The sequence below is a fragment of the Tenebrio molitor genome, chromosome 1, assembly GCF_963966145.1.
Source record: "Tenebrio molitor chromosome 1, icTenMoli1.1, whole genome shotgun sequence".
Lineage (NCBI taxonomy): Eukaryota > Metazoa > Arthropoda > Insecta > Coleoptera > Tenebrionidae > Tenebrio > Tenebrio molitor.
This window is the reverse complement of record NC_091046.1, coordinates 38617943-38635682: the sequence shown is the minus strand read 5'-3', so window position 1 is coordinate 38635682 and position 17740 is coordinate 38617943. Positions and strand designations below refer to the sequence as shown.

General features: G+C 34.2%; 3 protein-coding genes across 3 annotated transcripts in view; all 3 read left to right on the top strand.

Annotated features, from left to right (window-relative positions):
• The first annotated feature begins 1146 nt into the window (after window positions 1-1146).
• LOC138134100 (zinc transporter ZIP1-like) lies at window positions 1147-2485 on the top strand. Its single transcript, XM_069052174.1, has 2 exons — window positions 1147-1273; window positions 1414-2485. Exon 2 carries the CDS (start codon window positions 1423-1425, stop codon window positions 2398-2400), a length of 978 nt encoding a protein of 325 aa, XP_068908275.1. The 5' UTR covers window positions 1147-1273; window positions 1414-1422; the 3' UTR covers window positions 2401-2485.
• A 9515-nt stretch (window positions 2486-12000) lies between these two features.
• On the top strand, window positions 12001-13390 carry LOC138136344 (zinc transporter ZIP1-like). Its single transcript, XM_069055508.1, has one exon. The coding sequence runs from the start codon at window positions 12106-12108 to the stop codon at window positions 13111-13113; it is 1008 nt and encodes a 335-aa protein (XP_068911609.1). The 5' UTR covers window positions 12001-12105; the 3' UTR covers window positions 13114-13390.
• A 3902-nt stretch (window positions 13391-17292) lies between these two features.
• Window positions 17293-17740, top strand: part of LOC138124041 (zinc transporter ZIP1-like) — a 29247-nt gene continuing 28799 nt past the window's right edge. Inside the window, exon 1 of the mRNA XM_069038965.1 lies at window positions 17293-17434. The gene's annotated coding sequence lies outside the window, so the exon portion shown is untranslated. The remainder of the gene's footprint in view (window positions 17435-17740) is intronic.

The following is a 17740-nucleotide window of genomic DNA, read 5'->3' as shown; positions in this document are numbered from 1 at the left end:
GCCGAACTATTAGTTCTATCAATAAATGTCATCAATCGAATTGACAATTGTTACAATTTACTAAATTGAATTAACAAACATTGGTGGCCACTTTCAACACTAGCTGTGACTTGCTTTTGTTAGCTCCTTTTTAATTTCAATCTCTACTTTGCATTCATATCATCCCTTCGCAATAAATCACATTTGGAATTTTGGAATATTTTGAGGTTAGGCTTTCTTTTTTTTTTTGTAGAGCGGCATTTCGTATTTTTACAAGGGTAATGCAAAGGTAACTAGATGTAAATCATTTTATTCCACACTGTATATAATACGTAGTAGTTTGTGAAACGAGCGTTTTAAAGGCCCACGAGTGCCAAAAAAGGCCCAATTTACACACGAACGAGTTGAATACAACGTTTTTTTGTTCGACGAGCCCCTTAAAGGCTCCAAATCGCTTAAAATCTTTAAAATTAGCTTGACGTTTCGTTTTGACAAGTTGTGACATTTATCAAAATCCGTTCACACAGGAGAAAATTCTTAAATTCTGACAGTGTCGAATAAAAAAATATGTTATTTAATAGGAAACGTGCTATTTATAATTTCGATTACGGACAACTGATATATATTAAATATTTGAAGGTCCATCAAAATTTGATACAAGTACTCCCATCAATTTTATTTTGTCACAAAGTGAAAGTCTAACAAATGCGGTTAATCTTTATATCAGTTATCTATTCATGTTTTGCAAAACAGTCAAATTCGTTAAGTACCACAGTTTTGGGACAACAAACGGAGCTGTATGCAAATATCCACAGTTAATTGTGGTGTAGGAATTACGAACATATAAAAGAGTAATTAAAATATTTTTTTATTATAGATAACAGCTGCGTCTGGGAAAGGTGGATCAAAGTATTGGCACGATTTGTCCACTCGTAGTAAACTGAGGGTGGCCAAATTTCAAATGAGTTATGTAAATACTTGTCTTGTGTTGTTATTTAATGTCACATTTTGTACTCGCTGATAAGGCGCCTACGTTCATATAAATATTTACAGAAAACACAAAAGAACAAGCAGAAATAAACAGTAAAGAAATAAACCTGTACTTTACATTTTACGCCATGAAGACATTCATTGTCTTTGTTGAAAGAACAGCAAGTTTGTTATTTTAATACATCACTCCTATCATCAGGATGCCCCCTCTCTGCCACCTATATAAAAACCGGCGGATTCAATAATACTCTCATTTCAAATCAAAACGTGTTCTAACAGAAAACAATTCTTAACTCCAAACAGAGTAAGTTCAAAATTAATTTAAATATCTTTAACCAGCAGATATTGAAGTTTTTGATTTCGGACGAATCTTAAAAAAAATCTTTGAAATTATTCTATTGGGAAACAAACACATTGTATATTGGATTTATTAATTTTTTTTAGTATACGTTAATGATGGGAGACCCTACTGGTGAAAACGATACTGTCACTGCCAAAGCAGTGGCCATGTGTGTGCTCTTCGTGGCCTCCATGACCTTGGGCACCATCCCCATCAAGCTCTCTCAGTGGTTCCACTGGAAATCTGGCGCCAAAAACAACGTCTACGTCCAACTGCTGCTTTGCTTGGGCGGCGGCGTTCTTCTGTGCACCACGTTTTTGCATCTGTTGCCCGAAGTTGCCGAAAATCTAGAAAACCTCGACAGCTTACCGACTGAACAGATTCCTTTCGCCGAACTCCTCATGTGCATCGGATTCTTCGTCATGTACTTGGTCGAGGAGTGCGTGCACCGGTACCTGCACAGCAAGGAAAACCGCGACCTGGAAACGGCCCGGAGCAGCATCTCCGTTAGCAGGAGTCAGCTGGACATGTCCAAGTCCGACGAGCATTTGGTGTCTTCGGTCGAGGCGCCTAATTCGGAGTACCACCACCACATAGACCACAGCCACACGGACCACAGTCATATGGTCATACAGAACTCGACGATTATCACGCTGAGGGGTTTGTTGGTGGTGCTGGCTTTGTCCATTCACGAGTTGTTTGAAGGGTTGGCGGTGGGGTTGGAGTCGTCGAGCAGGACGGTATGGTACATGTTTGGGGCTGTGAGCGCCCACAAACTGGTGATAGCGTTTTGCATCGGTGTGGAGTTGGTCACGTCCGGGATGAGGACGCTTTTGGTTGTGATTTATGTGTTCACGTTTGCTGTGGTCAGTCCAATGGGGATCGGAATTGGAATAGCCGTTACTGAACAAGAGGAGTCTTCTACGGCTCTAATTTCTGTGATATTGCAAGGTCTGGCGTCTGGGACGCTGCTCTACGTCGTGTTCTTTGAAATATTGAGTGAGGATAGAAAGAGCGGAATTAAACAGTATTTTGCTGTTTTGCTAGGATTTATTGTTATGTTTGGGATTACGTTCCTCGAAAGTGATTAATTTATTATGTTACACCTTGTTAATTTAAATTAAATTATGATAAAATATGTAGGTAGAAAATGTAAAATAAAAAATATAAATTAAAGTTGCTTTTATGTCAAGATAAAAAAATCATGAGTTTAGTACCTATTTTAATAGAGTAATAAATGTAATCACACTTTTATCCAAGAGTTAATAGTAGATTACATACCGAGGTGGGAAGTGTTTCATTCCTGTCGAGAGCTAAGATAGTTTACCAAGGCGCAGCCGAGACAGGAATGAAACACATTCCCACCGAGGTGTGTATACTACCTAAGGTAACTAGATCAACACACTACGTAACGGGTGACTATTAAAATTTTCACTTGGAGTTGGCTTTGAACGAGTTTTTATTTTTTCTGTTACTTTAGACACACGTAAGAACGAACGACAAATGTCAGTCAGTTCAATTGAAACATAACCTATAATGTTAACTATAATGTCAAACTTGTCAGTGTCTAAGGTGCAACGGAAAACAAAGAATGTTCCATAGCCAACCCTAAGTGAAAATTTTAATAGTCACCCGTTATAAAGGTACCGCCATCAGTGATTTTTTTGTCTGTCCTTGTCGCACAATCTACTCAAACTGGGGATAAAAAAAACACAATCTAAAAATGATTTGACGTAATTTGACAAAAACTAGTGTCATTATTCTGCTGCATATTTAATAATCCTCGTTCAAGATTCATCTAACTTATTATTTCGTTACAGTTTTCGTTTGTGTTTAAGTATTGTCATTTATTTCTTTGTTCTCGTTACGTCTTTTAACTTGGTTTAACTTGGGTTTATTTTAATACTTTAACATGGTCAGTAACAAGTGTTGTGTTAGCGGCTGTTCAAGTTCTAGAAAAAATGGATTTAAATTGTTTTATGTTCCAAACGGTAAGACACTCGTTACATATACTTATATACAGTAACAAGTCAAAAACAGAGTACGGAGGGAACAGTGGCTAAAAAAATTGAGACTGTCTGTGAGTTCGTCCTCCAACTGTGAACTACAAATCTGCTGGGTAAGTATCTACATAAAAGTATGGGAATGAGAAGAGCAGTTCAAAATATATTTTGATATTGTATTTTTAAACGATTAAAAATTTGGTAACTTGTTTGGGTTTTATTAGTGATGTTTTTGTAAATTTTAATTAAAAAGATATCTGCAACCAGTAAAACATTTCAGTTAAAAAATTTTGATTAATAATGGGCGACATAACCTAACATATTTTTGACATTGTAGTAATGCCATTATTTCATTAAAAAAATCCCCAAAACTATTGTCTTCCTTATTTCACTTGTGAAATTTGCATTTGATATCTTTATCTTACAATCCACTCTCGCGAGGAATGGAATGGCGGTACCTCTATACGTAGTGTGTTGATCTAGTACCTTAATACTACCGGGTGATCAAGAAGGACTGTTTAAGTTGGCAATACAATTAAGAACAATTTTATATTCGGCTATTTACAACACTGCAACCGGATATGTTTTGTTGGTTTATTTGACAGATATCTGACGTAGCATTAATAACAGGTTATGAGTAAAAATTAACGGCAAAAAGAAATCAAAGTTGGAATTCGGAATAATAATCTAAAAATTAACTAAAGGAAATTCTCGAAGTGCTCCCCATTTTGCTCTAAACATAAATTAACTCTTCTCTCGAACGATTCACCAGCATGTTTAATTTAATTTGAAATGTCAAATTTGACTTGTCACTGATGCGGCTGTCAGTGTGAAGTTACTTCAGTTGTATCTTTTAAAAATAAAATTCAGCATTACCAACTTAAACAGTCCTTTTTGATCACCCCGTATTTATGTTTAAAAAAATGCGTATGACGTTACAGTTCTGAAAGAGATGACGTCACAAAGAGGTGTAGTACTTTAAAACCAGCGCACTTTAAAATAAAAATTGACCTGTTTTAGCGTTTTACAAAAATATCATTCGTTTTGAAATTACTGAATTTATTCCATAAGTAGTTGCCACACTGTACAGTTGGTTGCAAAAAAAACGGGAACTGTCAGAATAAAATTGACACATTTTTACAATTTTTTCATAGTGTGAAACCTTCTTACGAGAGATAGGTTAGAATTAACGTCGAAATTCAATGACATTTTTAAAAATTATTTCGTAGGTATTTTCAAGTAGACAATTCAATTAATTGACAAATAATCAAACTCAAATTTACATTAGGAAAATTTTCGTTTTCCGTTTTTTTTGCAACCAACTGTACATCCAGTGTAAGTATTTAAAAAAAAGAACAATGTTATTTGCTGAATTAAATGAAGAACTTCATATAATTTCTACTACCTACATACTGTTTCATCTAAATTCTAAAACATGGTTTTGTTGTTGCACCACACTTTTTAAAACAGTTCAGTTAAAATTAATTTTATTGGTAACAAACATTATGGGTTTTTGGCTCTGGCAGCACTACAGTCTATTCCATTTAAGTATGCAGTATAGAATAACACAGGGACTATTTTCCCGTTGTTGATTGGTCAAAATGAGAAAAAAGTTTGCACCAAAACAAGCCATACGTTTTCAAATCTTGTTATTCACTTGATTATGAAACGTATGGTATGGGACTCGTTTACTAGGCAGAGATGGTTTCCCAAATGACTTATTCTTATCAATTAAAAACATAATTACAAAATAACGTTAGGTTTTTTTTGTAACTCTCTACATTACCTCCTTATTAAATACCGAGCGATCATTTAAAAAATAAATCGAGTTTGCTTTGGAGCCTATGGCTTGCCATAGGTAACACGCCGACTCGATTTATTTTTTAATTGATCGCACCGTACTACATATTTACTTAAGCTTTGTTGATTTGTATAATATAATTGTATAGCAAATTATTTGTAATTTATTACTTAGAAATTAATTATAAATCGTAATTGTTAGTCATCTTACAAAGTATATAAAAAACCATTTGACACTGATTCATTGATTTGTTTGTCTTCTAACAGCTTTTAAGTATTGGTTGCCTACATAACATGTAGGTACGTACTCTATATCACTTTCATTATCATTTAGATCTCGTTCCACTTTAATCTGTAATACGTTCTTGAACTATTCGCTTATTTTCCTCATGAACTAGTTTTAATTTTCAAACAAAGAATTTTTTATTATAAAATTCATTTTAAGGACAAGTAGTTTTCCCTGTTTTTAAAAAGATTTCCATTCTTCTTCATCGTGTTAATCCAAATTAATTTTTCACGCTTTTACAAATATAAAACAAACTAATAGAACTACCACTTATTGATTTACTATAATATACCTACTAATTTACTAAAGCTGTTTTTGAATTTGTCAATAGGAGTTGAGGCGTTCCTTTTAACATGTGATAGTATAATCTATTCCATCTTTAAAAAAACGATAGGTTGCCATGCTTTAATTTTGTTAAATTGGCAGTATTGAGGAAAGTAGTAGTTATATTTAATTTCATTTTGGTTGTAAATCTTTTGTAACTAAATTTGAAGTGCTATGTTGCAAGATGATTCTAAAACAAAAAGTAAATAAAATTATCAATAAATGTCATTTTTTCCAATTTATTTTAAATTAGACAACACAAAGTGATAATTTAAAGGGTTTATTACAAGTGCATAATGCCAAAAGTTGTGTTTGTCGAGACAAAACGTGGTGTGTTGAAGGGCTAGAACAGATTGATGGATATCTTCAATGTGAGAACAATGAATTTGTATTCGATGAAATCCTGAACTGTATAATGAATTTATAGGGGGAAGAACTGTTATATATTGCTTAATTACAAAAAAGGGTCTGGAGGATACTAGAACTACAAAAAGAAGAAAATCAGAAAAGTGGAACCATTTTTTAAAATAGATCTGAACGAAATTATTCGTGGACTAAACATTAGAAGATGTTCGGAATCTAATGATGAAGATAATTCTGAAGATAAATGGAGGAGATAAAGTGTAGATGTCTTTTAAAAAAAGTGATTCCATTTTGGAGAACTTATCCGTTTTCTGCTTGTTAAACTAAAGCAAGCGTTCTTGAAACTCTTTCAACGACTAAAGCCTCCACCAGATGTTTACATTTTGATTTGGATTTTTTTTTCAATTGCTATTTTTAATAAAAAATGCTGGGTTCTCTATTAATCTCTTGTAATACAGTTTCAATCGATTCGCAAAAAAGCGGAACATAAGTATGGCAACACTCTACCTCAAAATTTTCAAAATTCCTAACCAAACTTTTATTCAGATATACAGGATGAAATCTGTCAGATTGTCATGGCCAAGCATCGTTTTTTTAAATTTGGAATACATTATATGCGTTGTTCTAAAGAGTTTAGCCAAAATCACCTTAGTAAAATGTGTACGGCAATGAAGATACAATAAGTTAATTTTTTTTAAATTTTTGAAACCGGTCCTGCTCAAATTTGCGCTGATTTGTTACAAATTAGAATTGACATAAAAAAATCAAATGAGCATGGACGTTAATTAAAAATACTGCCAGAGTTGTCACCTCATTAGTCGGAATGGCTTTATCATTACGAAAATAATGAACTCACAGATATGTTGCTATGTTGCTAATGTATTGGGTGATTCAAAATGATTGTGGCCAAGTATGGCAACTATGTACGAAAATGTATGTGGCAACTGTGTGAATGGGATAGAGTTGACATTCGTATGACATTTCATAATCGTGCATTTGATTTTTTCAATTCCATTACACATTGATTTGACAACTTACAAAATTGCGCGACTATGAACTGTCAAGGAAATGTCAACTCTACCCTGCCCACACAGTTGCCACATAAATTTTCGTACATAGTTGCCATACTTGGCCACAATCATTTTGAATCACCCAATATATGCGCAATGTTATCACATTATCAGAATGCAGCTGCGGCGTCCAGAGAGTACGCAGAGCGATTTCCAGAAAGACACCATCCTGGGCCACGTCATTTATTAATCTAGTACAGAGGAGAAATAGACAGGACCGGACTCAAAATTATAGAAAACAATAAAAATATACAATCAAATATCTCCGTATCAACCATTTTTTGTTGCAGTTGTTCGACAGTATTTGGACGAAACTCATTTTTATACATAATTGAGGTCATACGGCCCCAAATATTTTCTATCGGATTTATGTCTGGTGACTTGGAAGGCCACGTTAAAGTACGCACCCCTTGCTCGTCCAAGAACTCTCTAACAACCCTGGCTCTATGGACACGACAGTCTTGAAATATAAAATTTCGTTCACCAAACACATGTGTGACTGAGGGAAGCATTATCTCTCTCAGAATTCTAACATAGACCGGTGCTCTTAGTCTCTCCTCCACAATTGCACAAACTCCTGGGCCCCTAATGCTGATGCATTCCCATACGTTGACTGTAAATCGTCCACTTCGATGGGTGGCGTGAACGTATTCTTCATTATATCTTGTCCCTGCAGGTCTATATACGCGGAGTCGTCCACTGTTAGAAGACTGGAATGTCTTTTCATCAGAAAAGACTACTGCATCCCATATATTTTGATGAATATATTCTTGAGCAAACATAACTCTTTGTTGTTTATTCTGTGCAGTTAAAAATATTTTATTTGCTGCACATCTATTATTTAATTCAGATTTCTTTAGTCTTCTTCTTGTTGTTTTTAAAGAAGCAGGAAAATTCGTCTCTTGTCGAGCTCTGATGGCAGTTTGAAATGGACGTAAACGAAGAAAGTTTATCATCTCAAAATCTTCATTATCTGTGGTAACTTTTGGACGGCCAGAGCCTGGTCTTCTTACAGTGTTACCAAAGGTTTGAAGTTTTTGTTTGGCGAGCAAAACAGTGTTTTTGCTAACGTTTAGCTCGTTAGCAATTGCTCTTATGGTAATACCCTCCCCCAAGGCGTTGTCTAATTACGTGTTCTTGTAATTCTGTTAGATTTGGCATTATATCTGACAAGATAAGTGTCAACAGTGATTGTAAAAGTCAGTTTTATTTTGACTTTATTTTAACAATTAAGAGCTTGATACAAACGTAAGAAATTTTGCGTGTCCCAGTTTTTTTTTGTCCACCAACCGTATTTACCTACCTTATATTCGAAAAGGTCCTTGACTCGGGGATGATTTTTAATAAATTGACATTTATTTTTTGAGGTACGATTTTTTATAGTTGCTTTTAGTCTTCTACGTTGTCCAACAACCTCGTAGGTAAAATTTCGGCACATTTTTAAAATACATCCTTGTATATCATATTTTATAAAATGTATGCCAATGCGACGTAACTTCTAGGAAATATGCTTTAAAACAAGGAAACCGCATTGGTGTACGTTTTATAAAAGATAATATACAAGGGTGTATTTTAAAAATGTACTGAAATTTTACCTGGGAGGTTGTGAAACAACGTAGAAGACTAAAAGCAACTACGGGGTGATCAAGAATGACTGAGTCTGTTGGTAACAATGAAATTTGGCAAATTTAAAATTTACCAACGAAGGTTCATTTTTGTAATAGTATAAACATAACCTGCATAACCAAGAATGTTTTTAATGTCATCTCAAGTTAAAAAAGCCGGTCAGTGCGTGGTCAGTGCCAATTACTAGACAAAAATCACCAGTATTTTCAATTGTTTCATTGCCAACAGACTCAGTCATTGTTGATCACGCTGTATAAAAAATTGTACCTCAAAAATCAAATGTCAATTTATTTTTTGACAGAATTTTTTAATAGTTATTTATGATGTAAGTGTTAAAAGTGAGATTTTATTTTGTAAGTGGGGTAGATTGGGAAACGTGCGCAGCGAGTTGACCAACCCTACGAACAAAATAAAATCACCTTTAACACGTCCATCATACATCTATTTTTTATACAACTGGTTTGCATTGCATTAAAAAACGCAGTCGTATTTTTGATGTTTACTTTAATTTCTGCGGCAAAAATCTGGTAGCTAGTCTTGTATTGACATTTGTTTATTAGAAACGTCAAAAAAGTTTTCATTACGTTTTGTAAAACACTTTCAATTTTTTTTCGAGTTTTTTTTATATGTTTATATGTAATGACTACTTTATTAATTACTCTTATTTCATTATTTAGTAATCTTATTTCTCAAACACATTACTTAAAATCAACAATCTCTTTATATTTTTTTGATCACGGATCGCAAAATGTGTGTGTTTTTTTGTGTGGATATGTTAACGTCACTTTCTTTTGCTCATCGATAAGATGGTGAAAGTACGACGTGGTATACCAGTTTGATATGAACAGAGGGATTACTACTTTACGGTACCAATACAATGAAAATTTGCCGCTTTCGTAATTTATAGTGCTTTGCGTTTACAACTTAACCCAACATTTAAAATAAATGCTCTATACCAAAACATGCAACACAATCCCGCAATGTAGCGCTCACTTGAAATCGGGCCCTGAGACGACGCCCGTGGTTGGAGCCCTTGTCATGATCGAGTTAGGGGAAGGAAACCCCCGCGTGAGTCACTGTATGCCCTTGATTTCTGACACATGTGTCAGGTGATTATCGTTTACATGTTTGTACCGTCCCAATTGAGCTTACCAGAGTCCGGACCTGTGCTTTGGCGTTTGAATGACCGAATGAGGTGGAGGTGAGTCCGATTATAGATTATTATCGTATGACCGTATAAAACTGAGAGTTGTCTAATTTAAAGTGTACCGACGAGTTGGATATCTATTAATTGTCAAATATTGAGTGGATAAGGCCTTGGGCAAAAACCAATTCTTACATGGTACCATCGGCTGCATAGAAATCTAGTACAGTGTCATATCTTACTCTACCTGAATTTTTGGAAATTTAAGTTGTGTAAGGTTGCAAAGTGCTACGTTGCAACCGATAGAAAATAGTGATAGTGTCAGTAGTGAATGAGAACAGAAATTATACTACTAATTTGACGGGAACGATAATTGTGTAAATTTGGCTGTACTAGATTTCTATGCAGCCGATGGTACATACTGAAAGTTTCAAATCCACACCTGCGAGCCACATACAACTCCAATATCCATAAAGATTTTATGTAGGGTGTGTCAAAATTCCACCGACAAACATTCAAGGCTAATTCTATGATTAAAAATAAGCATTAAATTCTTAATACATATGTGGTCAAAAACGCTTAGTTTGCGAGATAATCGACAAAAACCCGTAAAAACAATTCCATAAAACATAATGTGAAGTGATTAATTTTTAATTTGTACCAAAAATTATGGGTGTTTCTTTCCCGTTGCAATAAAACACAAAAAAAAAAACATCAATTTACCTTTTGATTTATGAAAATCATTTGTCGCCTTTTAATTTATTGAAAACTGTGTGTTGTCAAAAATGTATGCTTTCGAAGAACTAAAAGATATGCAGTTAGGGTATGGTGCTGGTAATGGCAATGGCCGAGAGGCTGCAAGGATTTATGGAGAACGATTTCCGAACAGACAGCATCTTTATCATACAGCATACATATTTTGGAATTTTGGAGCAATTCATCGACGTCTTCGAAAACGTGGAAAATTTGTTTGGCCTATGACAGATCTGTAGCACACGAACTTGGAACCAGTGCTTCAACAGTGTGGCGAGTTCTTCAAGAACAGCTCTTACACTCTTTTAGATTTCAAAAAGTCCAGAACCTGAATCGTAATGACTTTGATCAACGCGAAAAAAAGCTGATACTTTTTATCGATGAGGCTGCGTTTACAAAGGGAAGGAATGTTCAATAGCATGCACGTGTGGGCTGCAGAAGATCCTGATGCAACACAGATTTTCAATTAATGTGTGGTGTGGAATTGTGGGCAACTACGAGTATTTGATAGCTCTATTTGTATTGCCGAATCGCTGAACGGGGGCGCCTTACACACATTTTTTGGAAAATGAGTTACGCAATGGCGTAGACCCGGTCGATCTACAGCTGAGACATAATGTGATTTATGCATGACGGTGCACCAGCACATTTCGCCAGGCACGCACTTGCCACGTGTCCTCGAAACTCCAGTTAGAGCACTTGAGGAGTTTTTGACCCCATACGTATTAAGAGTTTTATGCTTATTTTTGATCATAGAGTCAGCCCTGAATGTTTGTCGGTGGAATTCCGACACACCCTGTATATTTGATACATACAGAGCGGCGAAAAATGTACACCAGGATGATCTTCAAAACAGGCCAATTTTGATATCGAGGGAGATACATTTTCTCAAAAAATTTTACTTAGGAAGTTTAGGTTATTTGTTTCAAAAATCTAATTTATCGTAAACTAAAAAAAAAATAAATCTCAAAAACAACTTGTCTTATCGATATAGGACGTAGACCTCTATTTTAGACAATCTTATCATTATCAATCTATCATCTTCGAATGTTGCAACGAAGCGAATTTGCAAGATTTTCAAAGTTCTTTTTTTTTAACTTCGGAACAACTGTACTAACAGAAGTGTAAGTCATATTTTTTAACAGAAAATTAACAAACAATCGTCAACCTTCTTTCATTGCCTTATCTCGAGCTTCTCGTAGAAGTGACGCTTATCGCAGTCTGAAAATCTTAGTAAGAGTAGAGTCTGAATATTAATAAATACAAACGTAACCATATCTATAAAAAATGTGTAAATAAGCAACTTGAGAGACACTTTAACTGAGATGCCTTTTAGAGTTATCAAAACGTTACCTTGATACCACCGTCAGAAACACCTTAACTGTCACGACAGTTTTATCACTAGTTAGTTGTTAGTGAATTTCACCATGAATAGTGATGACAAAACAATCACCGCCAAGTCGGTGGCAATGTGTGTACTGTTCACCGCATCTTTGGCCCTCGGAACCCTCCCAATTCTTTTATCGAGAATTTTCAGATGGAACTCGGACTCACAAAACAACCCCTACGTCCAGAAGCTTCTTTGTTTGGGTGGAGGCGTCTTGCTTTGTACAACGTTTATTCATCTCCTCCCGGAAGTTGCAGAAAGGATAGACAAACTGAAGGATGGCCCAACTCAAAAAATTCATTACGCTGAACTCCTGATGTGTGTCGGGTTCTTCACAATGTACCTAGTGGAAGAATGTGTCCACTCTTGTCTACACCGACACCAACCAGATGAAGTGGCTCTCGTACGAAGTCTGTCGATACGACGTGGGAATGGAGAGACAGATAAGTCAAGGACCAACAGCATCAGGACAAGTCAAGACATTACGATTTGTGTGGAAGATAAGAAACATATAGATCACAGTCACAATGATCCCGATCATGACCATAGCTATCAGAATAGTCGAGGTCACAGTCATTTGGTCTCAGACGCCGAGGACTCGACCATGAAAACTATCAGAGGGTTGTTCGTAGTCTTGGCACTTTCGGTCCACGAACTTTTTGAAGGACTGGCCGTTGGGTTAGAATCCTCCAGTAAGAACGTGTGGTACATGTTCGGCGCCGTCAGCGCTCATAAACTCGTCATTGCGTTTTGTATCGGGGTGGAACTCGTGACTTCCGGGATGAAAAATTGTATGGTTATAACGTACGTTTTGATTTTTGCCGTGGTCAGTCCGATTGGGATTGGAATCGGGATTGTTGTAAGCACTGGAGGAAAGGAAATCACAGAGTTGCCGTCAGTGTTGTTACAAGGACTTGCTTCCGGTACGCTACTATATGTAGTGTTTTTCGAAATATTGAGCTCGGAGAGGAAGAGTGGACTACAACAATTCTTCTCGGTTCTTGTGGGATTTTCCATTATGCTTGTTATAAAAGTATTAGGAGACTGATTTAGGTTTTAAGACTTCTATTTAATATATTTTAATCAAATCTCTCGATGTGATATAAGTATAAGTCATGAAATTGTTATTGGATGTAATGTATCTTATAAAACAACAACAGAAACTGTACACAATATGTAATGTTTGCTACAGTCAGGTAGCACGTAATTGATAGACAAAGTAAAAATACAACAATAGGATTGGATAACAATTATAAATGTCATTTTGTAAAAGTCCCAAGTCCATGACATTCATAATTGTAAATAAAAGATGATAAGTTTAATAATTGTAGTTGTTACATTTTCGTTTATTTCTGGGAAGTAAGTGAAAAAAAAGTACTTTCCATTCTTGTTTGTTCAAAAGATAGTAAAATAATTAAAATTAAAACACGATGAATTATATCTAAATAAACAATTTAGATATACTAAATAAACAATTTGCATACTTTATTTACAAATATTGAAAATAAAAAAATCTTATTCGTAATCACGTCTTTAAGATTAATTGAAAGAAATCTCGTCTAGCAGTACCCTTTAGATGTGTCAAGGGAATCTCGCAAAACTGTACTTATTAGGTATTGGATGAGAAAGAAGGAACAGAAGAGTTATTGAAATCACAATAAGAACTCGCTTAACGCCAAAACATTTACTTTTAGATGAGTCAAAATAGGTTTTAGTATAAAATAAAACCATTATTTATTTAACACAAGCAAAGAAGATAAGGAAATGTTTTGTACGAAAATAAAAGAGGTAAGGCAAAATATTAAAAAATATAAATAAGTAACAACAATATAATGAAAATTGACCACAACTACAACAGAAAGACATTTTTGAAAGCCTTCACCAATTCTGAATCGGTCCTAATGACTACAGAAGCTCAAAGAAATTTATGTTTATGTTGGTTTTCTTGTAAATAGAACGTACTCTCTTTAATATAAAATTACTTCATAAATATAGATAACTACCTATTAAAATCAGGTTCTTGCACTTGTTCTGGTTATTGATAACGTCGATAATTTTTTGTTGATAATGTTTATAGAGGTAGCTATCATTACGATATGGTATGATGTAATAATTTTTGGCAAAACAACAAGAAACTGAATTCATTCCTCTAAAACTTAAAAGCTTCCATGATCTATCTGTAATATTAATTGGTAAAATCGTAGCCCAATTATTTAAAATGAAATTAATGTTGACTTAAATTTACAGTACAAATTTAGCAAGAGACAATCAATAAACTACTATTTTTACAACGGATGTAGAATATCAAAAATTATCTTGGTTAAAGGTAGTCATGGATTGAAAAACGTCCGTCTCAATTTATTTCGTGTGACAATTTCTTCGGTACGAACGATTGGCCTACCAGCACTTTTTTAAGAGTCACAGAACCAGGTTTCGCGAAACACACCAACACAATTTGTAAGGCATGCATAAAAATCCTTCGGCATTACTGCAAAGTGTGGTAAAAAATAATAAAAAATAAAACTGTTTGACAGATTTTGACAATCAAAAAATGCTTCGACAATTATTTGAAAATCCATGACCACCTTTGACCAAGATAATAATTTTTGATATCCGGTATTTTATCGTGCCATTTTACTTTGTTATTACGCTGCGCCAAAAAATTGTCGCAACACATCGAATTTCGAAAATATTGTCTGTTTCATAATTAGAAAAGATATCTGCACAAACGTAAACGTCCTGACATAATATTGATATAATATTATTAATATGTGTTGTGACAATTTTTTGGCGCAGTATACATCTATCTATATTTTAATGTTACGCTGGTAGTGGAATATATTTCCTTCGAAAAATGTTCTTAATACTACAATAGTAAACGAAAATGATAAGTTACAGAATTTTACCTTTAATTCATTTTAATTAAAAATATGTACCTACTATACACATACCTAATAAAACTTATCAATGAATACAAAATTGTTGAATGGATATTATTGCGATAAGCATAATGGTACAGTTGGCTTCAAAAAAAACGGGAAATGAAATTTGACCTAATGTGAATTGAAAATTTAATTTGTCAGTTTATGTCAATTTGTGTCTGTTTGACAGTAGTATTTCTGACACATAAGTGCAGTTTTTTAACCTAAATTCTAAAAGGCCGTTTCAAACTATAAAAATTTAATAAAATCTGACAGAACTTCTTCTGACAGTTCCCGTTTTTTTTTTTGAAGCCAACCGTATAAATAAAAAAAAAAGTATTGGTTAACTTATGCAACCAACATAATTGTGGAGATGGGCAAGAAGCAAACAATGAAAGTTGTACTAATGATTTTGAAAGGTTCTTAAACAAAGAACCATATTAGGAGTATATTATAAATGGTAAATGGTTTGTTTTTTTGCCGTTAAATAAATAAAAAAAAATGTTTTTTTCTTTTTTCTTAATAAAGTCATTATTATTATTATTATTATTAACTAGGGCCCGGATTTTAGGCAAATAAAAAGTCGGAAATGGGCGCCTAAAATAGTCCCTTAAACTAGTAAAATCAGAACATGAGCCGCTTTATGTCATTAAAGTTGCTGTTTTTTACATTTAAAAAACAAAAGACTGAGAAATGTCACAAAATTTTATTGTCAGTGTCAAATTTCTCAAAGACGTTCGTGATTTCGATAGAAATGCAGCAAATTGGCAATAAGAAAGTTATTAATCGTCGAACTAGAGACATAATTTGTAATACGTTTGATTATATGAGAATAACTTTTCCTTTTGAAGCACTGACAAAAATTGGTTTCCTTCGAATTTATTTTTTCAATCTATTTAGCGAAAATTTAAATTTATCAAGACATTCCTTTTTACGGCGTTTATGAGAAATTTGACACTGACAATAAAATTTTGTGACATTTCTCAGTCTTTTGTTTCCGCCACCAAATATGAAAATACCTCTATGCTAATTCAATTTCTATTTTATGTTTTCGTTAAAAGAACCACTTATTCATGTTAGTATTAATTATACAGTGTGGAATAAAATGATTTACATCTAGTTACCTTTGGAATTTTTGCACATGTAAATTTTCCTGTACCGCTCTACTTTTTTTTTGAAGTGCCGAACTATTAGTTCTGTCAATAAATGTCATCAATCGAATTGACAATTGTTACAATTTACTAAATCGAATTAACAGACGTTGGTGGCCACTTTCAACACTAGCTGTGACTTGCTTTAGTTAGCTCGTTTTTAATTTCAATCTCTACTTTGCTTTCATATCATCCCTTCGCAATAAATTACATTTGGAATTTTGGAATATTTTGAGGTTAGGCTTTCTTTTTTTTGTAGAGCGGCATTTCGTATCTTTACAAGGGTAATGCAAAGGTAACTAGATGTAAATAATTTTATTCCACACTGTAGTTGTGACAGACGACGTTTTGTCTGCTTTAACTGTAAATGACGATAATAAAGAAATAGGAATTTAAACGATACTATTGACTTCCAAATAATTCAATTTATTAGAGGCGTAGCTGTGGAACGAGTTGCTAAACTAGTTTACTTAATTAATGTTAAGTCAGGTCAAGCGAAGTTTTCTGTACCGGTTTTATAATATATTTGATAATTAACTTTTGTTTTTTTCTGCCTTAACAAAGTGTAATGCATTTTATAATCTTAATAACGATTAGAAAGTCATAGTTTTTGAACTAATTAATCGGCTAGAATATTTTAATGAACAAGTAAAAATTACTCAAATATTTTAACATAATCTGACGTGCGGTGCTCAGACTGGATCTTCAAACATTATGTGGAAGGAAGACGGAACTTGAAATAATAGCATTGTAGGTACTTGAGATTTATTTTTAAAAGATAAAACTTGGACAGATTTTATCACACTTACATACTCGTATTTACCAAAGGTCGTCATAGATACAGCAAAAATCAATATGTGCATTGCACAGAAGTTGTCTTTTGATTTGTACGTTTTATTTTGGAGTGATACTAATTTAAAACCTCGTGAAAATGTTTATGTCTTCATTTTATTATATAATTGCAAGTTATAGGCGGAAGCTTGTATGTAGATGTATGAATGATGTCATTAGAGTAAAGCCCACAACTTTGCAAAAAAGGAAGGACGCAATTGAACCTCAAGAAAGCAGAGGTGGTGTGAGAATTAGGTACATCAACTTATTGCAGCACTAATACGGTACCAAATAAAGGCAAATCTACTAGATTAGACCACACTGTTGCTTTTAGTTTTTTATTGAACGATCGAAATCTTAGTGTTCTTGGGATGAGAAAACGAATGGGCAGTGATGTTTGCATTTCCATACAAAGTTTCCGGTTAATAAGTACTACCGTCAGAACAAACTTTTGCCTGGGTGTTCCGTAAGTACCAACAAACATAGTTCTTAGCCTTCGGGGAGATTTTCTATGAGTGTCATCACGTCACTATTTTTCCATACGCAATTTTTTCCTTACACTCGCATCTCGATTTGATATCCTGGTAGAAAGCTGTTGTGTAAATTTCCAAGAAAACAAAACCAAATCGGTTGAGGCAATGACCTTGCTATTCGCGATCCTGTATGATTCACGACCACTTGGAATCGGGGGTTTTTCGATTCAATCATATTTCTGGCAATTAAAACGGCATTTCAATGTGACAGGTAATGGCGTCGGCAGATTCTTCGCGAT